This window comes from Dysidea avara, chromosome 10 (genome assembly GCF_963678975.1).
Source record: "Dysidea avara chromosome 10, odDysAvar1.4, whole genome shotgun sequence".
NCBI lineage: Eukaryota > Metazoa > Porifera > Demospongiae > Dictyoceratida > Dysideidae > Dysidea > Dysidea avara.
In genome coordinates this window covers 20,169,380-20,185,577 of record NC_089281.1, presented here as the reverse complement: position 1 = coordinate 20,185,577, position 16,198 = coordinate 20,169,380, and the positions used below count along the sequence as shown (strand labels likewise).

Genomic DNA, 16,198 nt, shown 5'->3' with positions numbered 1-16,198 from the left:
TCCCAGGAAATTTTAGTATTCTTCCAGTGTAGGTTTGGCTTATATAAGTGGAATGTGCAGGAGACGATATAGCTGTAGTGTAGTTAAATACAACAAGAACATAGCTCATACAGCAATAGTGGTAGCTCATGAAATGGGTCGTAGGTAAATCAATATTTATACATACACACTTTCATGAATTTGATTCTCTTCTATGTGCAGTTTGGGAATGCCCCATAATAATATGTATGTGTGCAAGGGAATCATGGGTAGTGGGAATACTGAGCGACTAAGATGGTCAACATGCTCTGCTAGAAGTCTAAAGGTTTTCTTAAAGAAATTAAAGTAATCATCTACACATAGCTACATAAGAGAATTGTGCTTGTTTTTTTTTTGTTTGTTTTTCAGATCTAATCATGACTGAGACATCTGATGATGAGTAATGACTGATTTAGGTCATGTGTACATGACTATTATACAATACATTCAAGTATTTAATCTATTTGATCTACAAGAATTATTACATCAGTTATTAAAAAAATAAAGTGACAAGCCAGTGCATAAAGATGCATGTATGGAGGAAAAAAACCAATTACTTATCAATCAATTAGTGGATTGCGTAACCAGACAACTTACAATCCCACTGAGGACCCCCAAAAGGTCCCTACCCTAATGATTATGATAGACTTAATCAACAAGTGTGATGGCTATCCATAATTATGCATATAGCTACGTAGATGAATAAGTCAACTGCAGACTGTTGAACAGTTTATACCATATCAATATATTCATAATTATAGTGTGTCTCAGCATTCGCTATATAGTTTCACATAACATAAATTACAATATCGTTGTGAATAGCTACTTGCAAGTTGACAGTGATGCAAATTCCAAAAATAAGATACAATTTGTGTTTTTATCAAACAACTGCTGTATTACCTATATACTTATATATATCAAGAAATATATTAACTTTCTGAGTTGCACAAAATTATGTTGCCTCATGTATGCACACAGCTATGGAATTATAAATAGATATACAATTAGATATGATAACAAGCATAATTACAATACCTCAATACCTTTATGATGCCTTGGCAGTATTGGTTAAGTGTAACCAAGCCAAAAAGTGCCTTGAGCGCAATCCGAAATGCTTCTTGCTAAGAAATTTAAAAAAATTTCATTCAATAGAATAGTTTGCTGACAGACTGACTGATTTTGACTGACTGATGCCTTCAGACCAGTGTAACTTAATAATATCTAAGGCTACAGACTTGAGGTTTTCACTGCTAGATGTCATTACAGCCCAGCAGGTATCTTCTGACATTGGGTACAGTGCACACATCACTGACTTACCTTTGTACTTTTTTTGCGTCCCATTTCATTTCACTGACGACACTGCAAGGTGTTGATTTGCAGAAGCAACAATTATACATACAACAACATCAAGTTTGTACTAATTTTCTTTTCAACATGTAGCATATCATTTTATGTGTTGGCCTAGATGTTTAGCCTTGCTAGCAGTATTCAAATGGTGACAGGTCTTTATAAGTCATACACTTTTATATTATCTATATTGAATTTCATGTTCCACACTCTCTCCCAGATTTCAAGTTGCATAAGGTCATCATAAGTACAACAATCTGTGTAAAGGTAACAGGTATAGATGGTGGGTATAATAAAAAGAGTATGGACATCAATGACCCTAAAATGTTGTCACTATACATCTAAATGTCGACACTGCACTTTACACACTGGGTGTAGCCAGAAAAAAGATAACCAGCTTATGTAGCTAGTATTTGACTGTTTAAGACATGACACTATGTGTTTAGTAAAAACAACAATGATATGCTTTTCAAAAACAGCTTACACCATACAGTCTGGCTTTTGACATTTAGATAATAAGGTGCTATCATCATGAGTTGCATACTTCATTATCTCCTTTCACTATTTATTGTTGGATATTTGCACAAAAATATATTGTGCAAATGAATGTGGATTTCTCCCTTCACTGGAGAAGGGGCATTAGAAGGTGATATTCCTGGTGAACAACTAGTAGTGTGCAAATAGAGAGTATATGCACAGCACATTTTCTACTATTAATATCTATTTCTAGGCTGTCTCAAATAGGATGTGATAATGTGATTAACTCTACAGCATGTTCTGGTAAGTGTAGTGTGTATAACAGTGATAATAGTAGAGTCAATGGAAACACGAACAACCTTAGTGATCACACATTTGGTATGTGCAATAACCACAAAATCATGAAACAAGATACCGGTATGCAAGAACTTATGCTGTACAGGTGTGCATGATTTGTATATCTTCAAGTATTGGTATGCCATGAGATAACAGAAGTGCATTTAGTTCAGTTTTGTTATGCTTAACTTACAGGGCATCTCCAATGTGATTTGATATGTAAGCATTCATTTGTATCATAACACTTTACTATACTGTATGACAAAATGTGTAAAACATAATACCACAGACATATGCCTAGCAGGATTGAGATATTTGATTATTAAACAAGATGATTGGGATTAATTAGTAAAATGAAGGTATCAGCAATAATCATTATTGTCTAATACTGAATGTGTAACCTATCACAAACTTAGTTTATAACATAAGTAGTACCTAGCTTATTCTGAATTCCTGACATTTTTTACTTTCAAGCTTGAAATTTTCTAAACATAGAATGAAATACATTCATGTACCATCTACTAATACCATGCCGGCATGCATGTGAATGTATGAATTGTGTAAAGTATCTGAAAGGCAAGCCCATGCATAGAAGGGATCATATTACTATAATACACAGGTGCAAGCATTCCGTGCAGTATACATACAGTATGAAGTAACACTGGATTAATTTACAATAGGTATGGTATAATATAACTGTTTCTGAATCTCACCAACTACTGAAAGAATTTTGATGCATGCCCAAAAATTATGTACAAGACTGTTTGAGATATGCCAGTTTTAGTATACCGTATTCCCGTATGTCACAGTAGCTGGCTATCAATTATGAAAGGCTTAACTTCTTTAGTTATTTAGACTGAAAAAATGTGTATGATATAGTTAATAGCTACCATAAAACAAAGATTGTACTCCTATTAGTGTAAACATTTATGCTGCTATATGTCAGGAAGTGTATGTACGAATTCCTTCCTTTCCTAGAAGAATCCTGAATATGAATACATCACCTGTTCATCTGAACATATATAAGCAGAGAATATCATTGATAAGTCCTAATAAATATAGCATGATGATCATTGGTGCGCTGTTCTTGGTATGCCTTCTTTCAGGCAAAGTGGCATATTCTGCTCCTACTAAGGAGGTAAGCTCAGCATATCTATTCAATGCTATCAATTATATCTGTACAAATAATGTACTACATTTAGAAATTTATGTCACCATTCCTAAGGAATATGATTGCTAACAATAATGGTAAGATTGCATGATATCCATATAATACATGTATGTTGGTCAAGTTGAAAATTTTATCAATTTGTGAAATAAAAGAGCTGGCTACAACTTAACTTAGAGCTACAATTTGTGAATCTTGAGCATTCATAGCTCAAGATTCTGGTTAAACAACACTTGATTGTAGTAGAGTAATCATGTGTGCCTATATACTAAAAGCTTTCTGGCAGCTAGCTATATTTGCTGCTGCTGTTGCTGCTGCTACTGCATGCTACTGCTAATACTACTGCCTGTTGTAAACATAATGTATAACCTAGACTCAGAATGGTGTAACCTAATATTCTTGAGTCTGCACTCATCCAGTATGCATTATAAGCATCGTGAATATGTAGACTACATAAGGCTAAGTGTTAATAATTCATTCAACCTATATAGGAGATATTCCACCATACACTACACATAAGGTTCAGATAAGAAAGATCCATCCCATCACTAAAAGAGATGAAGAGGAAGAACACTACATAATTGACAACCTTGATGAACCAATGAAAGTGATCCTACACCCTAACCATGACTTGTTATCAGGAAAGTATGCAATTATGCTACTTGTAATGTTAATGTATGCATATGCATGTGGAATTTAGATATAATTAGTGCTTACCATCTAAGCTGTAGGTAGTTTATTGTCTATACACTACACTTTAATGTATATAGCATGCCTCAAACAAAAGTACAGTTCATATTAGTAGTGGTATGGTTCATATATTACATATGTTGACAATACTGCATGCACTTCTGCATACTTGTTATGTGTTAAATTTTCTTTTATTCTTTGTGTACACAGCTTTATTCTTCAGAAAACAGTAACAAGTACTGCAGGACTACAGACAGTAGAACATCCGGAAGTCAAAGATTGTTTTTATACTGGTGAAATTGCCGATCATCCTTCATCAACAGTTGCTGTCAGTATGTGTGATGGAAAAATGGTCAGTTTGCTCTACAGTCAGTATGATATTACTTGATTCATTAACTGTTATAACTCAAATAGCTTATATAGTTTAAAGATATATACACAACCAACACATTGAAGGCCACAGTTTAGCTACTATATACGGCTGAAATTTTCTGCAATGAAGTTCCAGTATTGCATGTGGTAATGGGCAATTAAATACAACCTACTTATTATCAGTTTATATAGCTATATTTTTAATGGGAACAGAGCCAGTACATGATTTCCAGATCTAAGGCTAATGAAACATTCTGTAGGAAGGTATATTTGAACTTGATGAACATGTGTATATCGTGGAACCTGATGGAGTCAGTAGTGATCATGTTATTCACACAATGGAACAACATCCTGATATCTCATTTGGAAGTGATGAAGGTTAGTACTGAATCAGTGTGTGTGTTTTTGTTTTGTATCACAAACATTTTTTAGTGCTATACTATTGCCCTGTTTACTCATCAACAAAACATGGTCATGTAAATTACAATGGACAGAAAGTGTTCCATACATGTGATCCTCATTATCAATTGCTTGGTCCCAGGATTAGGACTTGTTTACCTAATGGAAGATGGAGTGGTAGTATGCCAGTTTGTATTTCTAAAGGTTAGCAGGATGCAGTTGGTAAACATTTAATAATAATTTGTGATTTCAATTCAACAGACTACGTTAAGAAAAACAGCAACCATCCTTTATCCTGTTCGAATATTACACACATACAAGGAGGAAGTGTCCATATCAGCAAGGACAAATCAGGAATATTTGTAGCTGTGTACAAATGTGAACAAGGTTATGAAATTGCTGGAGAGATACTAAGATACTGTCTACCAAGTGGTCAGTGGTCTAGTTCAGATACAAAGTGCATTTCTAGTGAGTATATAATCTGATTTCTGTAATTAATTACTTGTATGGTCATTAATTTTAGCTGCAAGTTTAGGAAGTCAAAAACTAGTAAATTCAATGCACAAACGTCAAACACCCACACAATCAGTACTCGAATTAATGGTGGCTATTGACAGCCAATTCTCAAATGAATTCAGCAACGATAATGCAACCATGGATTATGTTCTTTCAGTGTTGAATCATGTGAGTATAGCTAATTGCATAGATACACATGATCATTAGCTTTTAACTGAAAACTATGCCAGTGTATTTATGTACAGGTTGCAGTTGCATATCAACACCCATCCCTTGGACAGAAGATAGGTATTAGACTTAAAAGAGTAGTTATTGAAACTCCAAATAAAGTATGAAGTAAAGTCGATAATAATATTAACATTACATTGTGCTGTTTCTACAATAGGAATTATTTCCAAATGGAGAAATACGTGAAACGTTACGCCCATTTTGTAAATATCAAAATTCAATCAATTCACTCACTGAGGGAGATCCATTACATCATGATCATGCAATTCTTTTCATTGTGTATGTGTATTTACTGAATAGTAGTACAACATTAATAGTTATTACGTTTTTGCAGGCCAAGCAGTAAATTTTCATATTCAGGAACAGTAGGTAAGTATGAATTTTGGCTAACTGACATAGTTCTATGATTTTCCACAATTTGTAGGGACTGCATACATGAGTACAGTCTGCTTGTATTCTTCACATAGCTGCAGCGTGACTCAGAAAATGCAGACTGCTTTAATGACAGCACGAGTGGTTGCTCATGAGATTGGACACGGGTAAATATCATATTGCAAGACTGCATTATATGCAAATTTGTAAGCATATAATTAGTTTTAAAAACCTGAGTTACCACCCTCATTGTTTATTGGTTTTCACTCAGAAGGCATAAATACTGTAATTTTTCTCCCTTAGTAAATGAGAAAAGTATAGTACTTCAATCTGCAACAAAATTAATTTAGTATAATTATATATATATATAATATATGTAACCGGATTTGCAATAAGGTACCTTTTTCACACACAAAATGTGACCCATTTTTTTATCTTTGAAGCTTCGTAACGTTTTAGTAATTGCATAAAATTTCCTGTAATTTTCCACGAGTGCAGCTAAAGTATCTAGCTACATTTTGCAACTAAGACCACGGTGATCAATATATGGAGTCAAAAGTTAAACTGCTTTGTTTGCTCACCTGTAAAACGTGTGGAAAAGGTACCTTTTCGCAAATCCGGTCACATATGTGATCAACAGTTTACTGTGTGAACTTCAAAAGCAAAGACTTTACACTTTTGCACATATAGCTAACAGGGGAAGATTAGTATATATGCAATGACACATGTAAGTGTTCACTCCCAAGCTGATCAATGGTATATATACATGTAGAGTGGTTTCCAATTTTCTTGGCACATTGTTCAAAAGCTAGGACCAAACTCACTTGTATGCTTAGTTTTGTGACAACAAATATTTTGAAATTTTGATGTGTGATTTGATATAGTAAAGTGTTACATGCAGGGTGAATGATCAAATTGATCATAACCTGATAGTTGCATCATAAAGAGACATTATACATACGTATTAAAGATTAAATAAACCAGATATGCATGCAGGTATATAGGAGTTTCAGTACCTGAACAGTAGCCAGCTCATCACAAATATATTTAATACATTAGGCCACATAAACTTAATTATTAGTTTCTCATCCTCCTGTACTCAAAATAGCAGTGAGGGAGGGCGGATTTTTTTAACTTTTTACTAACTAGATATCTGAATTAGCTAGCTAAAATGACTCAAAATGCAATTTTCTTAGACTGCTCTAGCAAGGTACCAACTATAACTAAAAGATGTTAATTGGCCTCCCTTAGCCCACCAGTAGTACAAAAAATCCTTGATGGGGTAAGAAAAATGTTGATGCGGGTGGGGATGAGAAACTAACAATTAAGTTTATGTGACCTTAACTGATAATTGGGAACAATTGCAATTATAATTTTGCACGCATCACCCAGCTGAGCACCAGAAAAAACCACAGGCTGTGTTAGATATATTTACATGTACCTGTACCTAGTATGAAAATTACATAATTCATGATATAGTTTGGGAATGAGCCATGACTTCACCCATGTGAACACTGAATGTACTGGGGTCATGGATTATGGAACTAATGCTCTTACATGGTCCACCTGTTCTGCAAGTGATCTGCGTAAGCATATGGCCCAACTGAGGTACAGTTTGATTGTACAGTGCATTTGTATTGCCTGCATGTATGCATCTGTGTGTGCATGCCTGTGCATGTGTTTGCACACCCATGTGCGTAATATATTGTATATATATATCATTGTGTACATAAATATTTATGATACAATTGTAGCTACATGAATAAAGATTGCTTAGCTGATGTAACTGAAGAAGTAGTTGTTGATATTTCCCCTGATGTTAATGAACAGTGCCGAAGCAGGTATAATCCAAATTCAAAATATTGCCTACAATCATCTGTTCAAGAGGTACAACAACACACACATATACGTACATAGCAGAAATATTTGGTGGAAGGAAAGTTCAGCATTTTGGAAGCCAAATTTTAAAATCTGTAGTACACTCAATAAAATTGTCAAGTTACAAAATTTTATCACAGTAACTTCAGAATGATTACAATGTTTTCTCCCACCAAACTTTCATGCTGTACATACTGTATTGTATCAGGAAGTGGAGTGCTCCAGTCCTGCATTATTGTGTACTTTTTGATACTTAATGCTATTCACTCATGATTTGAGACATTATTGATAGGTCTATCATTCATTACATGTGCATACTTGTACTTATTCAATTCCAGGGCATATGTACAAATATGTATTGTGAAAGAGATGTGACCTGTTTTTCCACTGGAGAAGGTGCGCTAGAAGGAACTCTATGTAATATTCCTGGTAACCAGAGAGCAGTGTGCTATCAGGGAGTATGCACAGTAAGTGTATACTAGTTTATTAACTTGACTATTGCAATAATACTTTCTTCACCAGCCAATAGGATGTGATAATGTGATCAACTCTACCACACGTGCTGATAAGTGTGGCGTGTGCAATGGTGATAATAGTGGAGCCAATACAATCACCAAGAGTTTTAGTCGCTATAGCTTTGGTATGTATTTTAGTTTGCATAATTATACAATGTACAATTTTAATATGCATGGATTGCCAATGTGCAAGTGTATATATATATATATATATATATATGCCTACATGTCTGTTGGCCTTGTTGTAATTCTTGTATTTACTAATTGTGATTGCAATTGCTTCTTTAGGATGGTATCTGGTTTAGCATTTAATAATTGCTGTGATTATTATTGTTATGGGTACTGCATTGCCTTATATAGCTGGACAAGTAAACGGTGCATACTTGGGTTTCCAGTGTTGTGTATATAGGAATTGGATCACTAGAAGGTTAGGATTAACAGGGGTAACTTAGTCTTCACCCTTTTGATCAGAAACCTGTCACCAAAAATCCTGGAACTGCCCTTTGTTAAGTTGTTTACCATATATACACAATAAGGCTAGTCTACCAGTGCTATGATATAAGTACCATTTGATTTCTTTTTGTTGTCGTAAGCTAAACAACAAGTAGTAACTGAAATAGTATTAAGGTCCTGTACATAGGGCAGATACCAGTGCTAGTTGTATTGCAATACTACTTTGTGATTACAACAAGCATGGAGTATGAATATTATATATTTGTGAAATGCTGTATATAATATATATATATATATATATATCAGGATATGATACTGTCAAAGTACTACCAAGTGGGGCTCGTCACATCACCATAACAGAAACAAGCCAATATGCTTATATCTGTAAGTATTCCCTAATCAATTAATCAATCTATATAATACTATTGCTCTCCAGTACTAGGTAGTGGAAACCAGCTTATTTTAGATTTTTCAACAGTTTTCAGTTATGGCTTTGGGTATGGTTACTATGGCTACAAGGATTTCAAGGGTAGCAATGACAATGAATATTCTCTATTGGAAATTCCTGATAGTGGTGTATTCAAATATACCCAGACAGCGGATGGAGATGAAACCGTTATTATTCCAGGACCATTACAAAAGCCACTAACAGTCATAGTTAGTAGATATAGTTTTGTCTATACTGCAGCTGTATATGTTTGCCTACTCAAAATTACTAACATACTTGGGTAGTTAATCACCCATAATCAGTCTATGACTTTCTGCACTTGATAATGCAGCATGCGTGTTTCATTCCATAGGTTGTTAATCTAAATCCCACAGTTTACTCTATGACAGTTGAGTATACTATGTGTGAAAACTGATGATGAGTTGCACTGACCATGCATCGATAAAGTATGCAGACCATCATATACTATGTCTTTACACTGTATTTATGAATTTTTATGCATTTCTACATTGAACATATATAGTTAGACTACTTTCAATATCATGATGCAAAAATTAATAGTTATTATACTTTAGACTACAACAAGTTTGATACTGAAATTTGATTGGCTGAAAACGTGGTCTCTAAATCTCGTAGAGCCACGGTCATGTCCAATAGAGACCACGCTCTGAGGCGATACGAAACACGATAATTACGCGCCTGTAACATTGGCAACGCATGGGCATTTAAATGGCTAGTAATAGCCGTACTGAATTAGAGGGAGGTGTAATGGGCTTGTTTGTACTAATCAACACTACATTACTTGCTTACAAGCAGCTGTCGAGGTACAACAACAGCAACAATGAGTTGTAGTCCACTCGCTGAGTCCAGTACTTCGATACATAGCACGCGCCTGTAACATTGGCAACGCATGGGCGTTTAAACGGGTAGCAACAGCCACGCTGAGGTCCCGCCATGTCGGGAGGTGTAGAGGGCTTGTTTCTAGTAATTAGCCATACATTTCCTATTTACAAGCAGCTGTCAACTCAAGGTACAATAACGAGTTGTAGTCTAAATAAGTTAGACGTCAAGAACCACCGGGTTCTACGGGATTTAGAAAACCCTCAGGCCCTTAGTAGCGCCCTCGCTGCGCTCAGGCGCTACAGCCCAGGGCCTTCGAGTTTTCTAAATCCCGTAGAACCCTGGTTCTTGACGTCTAACTATTATATAATGTATACATTTAAAAAGTACATTATGGTTATACGTACATGCTTGTGCCACAGATAAGTAATACAGTTTTGTAATTTAATGTGACTTCTACAGGGGTGGATCCAGGGGTGCACAGGGAGCAAGTACACCACACTCCTAACACTGTGAGGCACATGCACGTTAGAGCCATTCACAATACTTGAACACATATACATTAAACAAGTATGTAGAAGAATTTTAAGTTTCATTAGGGATCATTGCAATAAAAGTAGCAAAACAAGGGAGGTCAACTTGTTAGAAAGTTTTTGGCTGCAAGACACTTTTGGGCTTGACTCTACCTAACCAAAATGCTATGGTATCATGAATACATTGTGAGACTGGTTTCTGGTTAATTTTTTGTGAGAAAGTGCAACCCTCTGTGATTCCTATATTGTACAGTACTACCATACTGTATGATTATAATTTGATGGTGTTTAACCAAAGAGGTGGACCCAAAGGGAGGCACAAGTGGGAGTTCTCACTCCTGACTGTCCATAATCTCAAGCCAATCAAAGAAATATTTCGTTCAAGATCAAAATACTCTAATGCAACAGTGAAATACTGTCAACATAAAATTACTGGGAATTGTGTCTTATTTTTCAGCTACGAAAAGTCACCTTGTAGAACATTCAGCTATCATTAGCTGTCATAAGTTACCCTATTAGTGTAAAGAGTTTAGTTGTACAACAAGTCACCAAATTTGATGTAGTCCACAGAGTTATCATTTTAGTTACATATTTCTGTGTTTACAGGTTTATCATTCTCACAAGTCTCAGTGGGATAGCATTTCAAGATAAGATGTAGAGCACTTAGCTATTTAGCTTGAAGCAGTTTTGGTTCTTGTGGATTCACTTTACCATTGTACGGCCATTAATATGAGTAGCAAAGCCACACTTGTGGCATATTATATTTGTGTTAATAAGTGGTAAAGTGCGCAGTGATTCATTTGCAAAGAGACAACACACTACTTAGTATTCATATGATCCCAAGGACGGGCAGCATAAAAAAAATACTCAGCAACTATTCTTACATATAGCGCATGCAATAAACAATTGCTGCATATACATAGTTTGTACTTAGTCTCATAGCCAGACCCTATTCCCCTAAGCACCAGATAAGCACCAGATAAGCACCATCCTATTATGCTTGACCAACATCTAAAACTGTACTGTTTCATATGTTGAAAATATTCCCTGTGTGAGGTAATTACTGTAATTATGTGCATGTGTAGCGTTGCTTCTTACTACTCAGTGCTCTTGCACAATACAATAATATATTTCTCACAACTGTATCTTTAAGGCATTGCATATAGCGAGACACTATCATTAACACATATACAAGTAGCTCACTTGGACATACCAAACAAAGCAAAAATTTTATCATTACATTTCATTATAACTTGTCAACATTGAGCAATGATAAAGTTGGCTGATTTGATATGTCTGATTAAAGAGGAACATTGGAAGCTTTAGGAAGTGGACTTGCTTCAGAAGACAACAGCATTAAATTTTGTGAAACCTCAGTGCCTTCTTGGTGTTGTCTTGGCATTTTCTGCTGAATTTCCTGATGTAGTGTCATCCTAATGTTTGCGTGCTCCTTTTCCCACTCACTGCGTTTCTTTTCAAACCAAACAACCAGGTATTGCTCTGAAACAATTAAATGAACTACTAATCGAGATGTATCATGATAGCGTAATCTAGGTAGTTCAAATGTTGTGCAGTGAAGTATTATTGTCCTGCTGATTGTTGTCCTGTGAAGCTTGTGCTGTCATTAGTCTGAGGCACAACTGGCTGTGATACAATGGGATGTCTGTGTTGATTGTATGACTGTTGTTGTTGCTGTTTCTGTCACATGGCTTGCACCTGAAAAAGTTTGGCCACATTTTCTTTCTCTTTTCCCTGTACTCAGACCTTTTGTTTCTAAACCATTCAATATAATCCCCTCCTTGGGAACGCCCAATCTAACTGACAGCCCTAACACAATAAGTGAGTTTGAATACTGACTGAAAGAAAATATTGTCTCCAAGGCACTGTGTGCAAGAGGCCAGGGCTCTGCATGTGTCTGGACTTGGAAGTGGCGAAAATATGAAAATAAGTTCCGTATTTACGTACGTGGTTAAATTCCACAGAATTCATTACTTTAGTTGTCAAATTGATGTGGAAATTATTCAAAATCTATCACTACTCATAAAACGTTGTTTAAGTTTTTAAATTGATTGTGGAATCACTCAAGTGCAGCTACTATTGAAGGTGAGGCATCTAACCAAGTAAATAAGATATGTATATTTCATCAGTAGCTTATTGATCACACTCATTTTTAAGCAGTTAAAATCTACGAATAACTGAACAATAATATTTTTATTATATAAAAGTACAACTCGATGGCAATGGCAATTGAGTTGGTAGCTCCAATGGCAATTCTGTGGAAGTGCCAAGTCATGATGAGGAGGAAGCTGAAGAAGAGTGGGAGAGAAGAGAACAAATAGAGGCTACTATATCTCGGAGAAGGTTGATGATGAAATTGTACAAGAAGAAAACAACTACCGACAATGCAAAGAATTTACACCCTTGGCCTAGCGTAAGTATTTAGAAGCAGATGTGATATGGACAATCTTAACTTCAAATCTTCTACATTGTAGAAACTGATTAACTTGCATTTACTAAATCAACCCATTTATTGCATATTATAATTAAAGTGGGATAACACTTAAGCACCATCTAGTTGTTGTTCAAAGCAACACAGACAATGCCAATTTTCAGTTTTGGCAACCTTTGTCCAGCTTGAAAAGTGTCTAATAGCTATGATAATTCTGTGTAGTTAAGAACTTGCCAATTTGGTCACAAAAACTTCCAACTTCGCATTTGCATAAAAAGTGATATGTTTAGTTGCCAGAAATAGCTAAATTACCAAATATTGTAGTTTCTGGCAACCAAAACTTACCAAGTTTGGCAACTTTTGAACTGCTCACTAATTTCTCAGCATCAAACAGTTGCCACTTCTGGTAACTTTTGGCAAACTAAATCCCACAATCAATGAGTTATCGTCCTTTATAAGTAAAAATACAATTACTGCTAGATTTGGTAACTTTGGAGCACCATTTGTTGTGGTTGCTCAAAGCAAAACAATAGTTTCCAATTTTGGAAACTTTCAGTTTTGGCAACCATAAATGCCGAAGATGGCAATTATGGGCAACTAGAAACTTGCCAGAATTGGCATCTTTCCTCCACTGCCCAAACCTTTTGAGCCGTCAAAAGTTGCCGAAAAAGGTTACTTTTGGTTGCCAGAAATTGCCACTTTTGATAATTACTGAGCAGTCTATTAGTTTCCAAAATTGGATCTGTAACATCAGTATCTGGGACTTGTGGACATTTATTTGCATACCCTCTGCTGGACTTGCACTGCATTCCAGTTGTCAGAACGTTAAAATGTTCTAGTCTGTGGAAGTCTCTAGTTGTTGCACATCTACTGGTTTCAGTCTTGTCAAGGTTCATTTGTCGCCATAAGTCTCCTGATTATCTACTCCACACTCTAGAGGCTGCCTAGACTTCTTATAGAGCAGTCACCCTAATGCAACAGTCATAGACAGTGATGATGGACTGCATGATAGACTATAATATACTCTGGAGCTACATCTTTCAATGAGTTCTTAAACCCCGTAAATTGGCATGCTTTCACCCTAGTGTTCTTCTAAGCACTGCCTTCCTTTCTACTGTAACATAGATAGGCCCTGGCATAGCAAAATAGCTATCCATTTCATTCCCACTTGTGTGGTCTTCAATACAGCAAAAAACGATTTTAAAGTTTTGAAGTGCACTGATTTTGATACATATGGATGACAAGCAGCACTTTTCTACCGATGTGTTGTGACAATAATACTTGGGGGCTGAAATTATGGATTTTAGCATTCCAGTACCTGGATAAGCAGATTGCATACAAATTTTCAAGTAGCTAACAATGATACACATGCTGTATACCTATGTACATAATTATCATCAAATACATCATGTGAGCTGGTAAAAAGTGCATGAATCATGTGATCATAACAATTACTCGAGTAGTAGTTTTGCTAGACAAAATTAATACTGAAATCCATATTTGTAGTATTTATCTCAACCCAAGTTTTTATGGATTCAGAGTTATCAGAAAAACCAATTAAAACACATCTAGGGTACAAGACAGTTTCATTGTACAGTTACATTCCTACACACAAGTAAAGTCAAGACCATATAGTTTACTTCAATGATTGCCTGGGAATTTCACATTGAGCAAGGATAAGGTTGGTTCATTTGCAACATCTGATAGAAGTTTTTCGACCAGAGGTACATTGGAAGCTTCAGGAATTGAACTTGGTTCAGTACACACTGGATCATGTACTTGAGAGCCACGGTTACTGATTTGCTGTTGTCTATGCTGCTGTGGCCGTTGTCTGTGCTGCTGTGGCTGTTGTCTGTGCTGCTGTGGTTGTTGTTGCTGCTGCCTCGCCTGATAAAGAGCTTTCCTCTGGTGCTGCAGCTCCTGTGTTGCCTGGAGTGCCATCCTCTGCTGCTGAAATTGATGTTGCTGCATTAGTACCATCCTACTGTATGCCAAGTTTGCTTGCTCCTTCTTCCATGCATCACGTCTCTTTTCAAACCAAACAGCCAAATATTGCTCTGGGACATTTAGTGTTAATGCCAATTGAGGTATGTTATCAGGATAGTGTGTTCCATTAGTGAATAAAGTTTCTAAGTAGCTCAAATTTTGTGCAGTAAAGAATTTTCCAGCTGGTTGTTGTCCTGTGCAGCTTGTGCTGCCACTTGCTTGAGACATCACAACTGACTGTGATGCAACATGATGCTTGTGAGCCAATAACTGTTGATTGTATAATTGTTGTTGTTGTTGCTGCACCTGAAAAAATTTTAGCGCCTTTTCTTTCTCTCTGTACTCTGACCTTTTGTTTTCGAACCATTGAGCAATCATATACTTGGGAACATTCAGTCTTACTGACAGCTCTTTCACCATGTACATGTCTGGATACTGAGTGAGAGAAAATGCCATCTCCAGCTGCTCCACGTCACTCTGTGATAAGCAGCTACGCTGTAGTTCAGGCTTCAGCTTCTGTGCATCCTGGTCTGGACAATAACTGGCTTCACCAAGCCTGTAGATCTTTGCTTGTGGACCCTCTGCTGGGTTAGCAGTCCGCTTCAGGGTTTTTGCCTGAGTGGTGACATGTTCTGTAGAGTCGGGAGCGTATGTGACCTTAGCGGAGCTCCCTGGTTCAGGTTGCTGATTCAACACATCTACTGGCTTCTTGTCCAAGTCTTGTCCACTCTTGGTTGGTTTATTCGTTGCCATCATAGTAGATCTAGTGGGCCCACACAAGACTAGTCCACACCAATGAAAGGCTGACAGATACTGCTCAAAGGTTGTTAAGAGCGCAATTGCAAATTTCCTGGGCTAGAAATACTGAAATTAACTCACGTGACAAGAATGGCGCGCGAATTGCTATGTCAGCGAATGGCTAGTTAATGTCGAAGTGGACCACAGTGGTATAAAAAAAAGCTATGGTAGTAGCTACGTGTGACTGACCACAATGTGACTTATATAATGTAGGTTAGTTAGCAGTTTATGTATTGTAATTTTGTTTGAATGAGACAGAGTGAATGAAACCATAGATTATATAGCTAGTAGGGATAGGGCCACCCACAGGGGGAGGAGAGGGCAACTGGGGCATTTTGCCCCGGCCCCCAGCCTGAAAGGGGCCCCAGGAGGCCC

At 36.4% G+C, this 16,198-nt stretch overlaps 2 protein-coding genes across 2 annotated transcripts; one reads left to right on the top strand and one right to left on the bottom strand.

Annotated features, from left to right (window-relative positions):
- The first annotated feature begins 2,512 nt into the window (after positions 1–2,512).
- On the top strand, positions 2,513–9,792 carry LOC136268972 (A disintegrin and metalloproteinase with thrombospondin motifs 7-like). The gene is made up of 20 exons (XM_066064443.1): positions 2,513–2,537; positions 3,160–3,316; positions 3,381–3,426; positions 3,838–3,991; positions 4,247–4,388; positions 4,669–4,786; positions 4,841–5,011; positions 5,069–5,275; positions 5,331–5,491; positions 5,569–5,652; positions 5,709–5,830; positions 5,886–5,920; positions 5,976–6,090; positions 7,403–7,531; positions 7,678–7,810; positions 8,140–8,268; positions 8,324–8,441; positions 9,076–9,153; positions 9,206–9,426; positions 9,570–9,792. The coding sequence occupies exons 2-20, from the start codon at positions 3,170–3,172 to the stop codon at positions 9,630–9,632; spliced, it is 2,373 nt and encodes a 790-aa protein (XP_065920515.1). The 5' UTR covers positions 2,513–2,537; positions 3,160–3,169; the 3' UTR covers positions 9,633–9,792.
- A 4,755-nt stretch (positions 9,793–14,547) lies between these two features.
- LOC136269115 (putative uncharacterized protein DDB_G0291608) lies at positions 14,548–15,906 on the bottom strand. The gene has a single exon (XM_066064588.1). It carries the CDS (start codon positions 15,779–15,781, stop codon positions 14,681–14,683), a length of 1,101 nt encoding a protein of 366 aa, XP_065920660.1. The 5' UTR covers positions 15,782–15,906; the 3' UTR covers positions 14,548–14,680.
- Positions 15,907–16,198: the final 292 nt, after the last annotated feature.

Bases quoted from the DNA above. Each gene is read 5' to 3' on its own strand.
- LOC136268972 (XM_066064443.1), top strand. From the start codon at position 3,170: ATGAATACATCACCTGTTCATCTGAACATATATAAGCAGAGAATATCA. The intron at 5,831-5,885 runs GTATGTGTATTT...ACGTTTTTGCAG, and splicing joins CATGCAATTCTTTTCATTGT to GCCAAGCAGTAAATTTTCAT. The intron at 5,921-5,975 runs GTAAGTATGAAT...CACAATTTGTAG, and splicing joins TTCATATTCAGGAACAGTAG to GGACTGCATACATGAGTACA.
- LOC136269115 (XM_066064588.1), bottom strand. From the start codon at position 15,781: ATGATGGCAACGAATAAACCAACCAAGAGTGGACAAGACTTGGACAAG.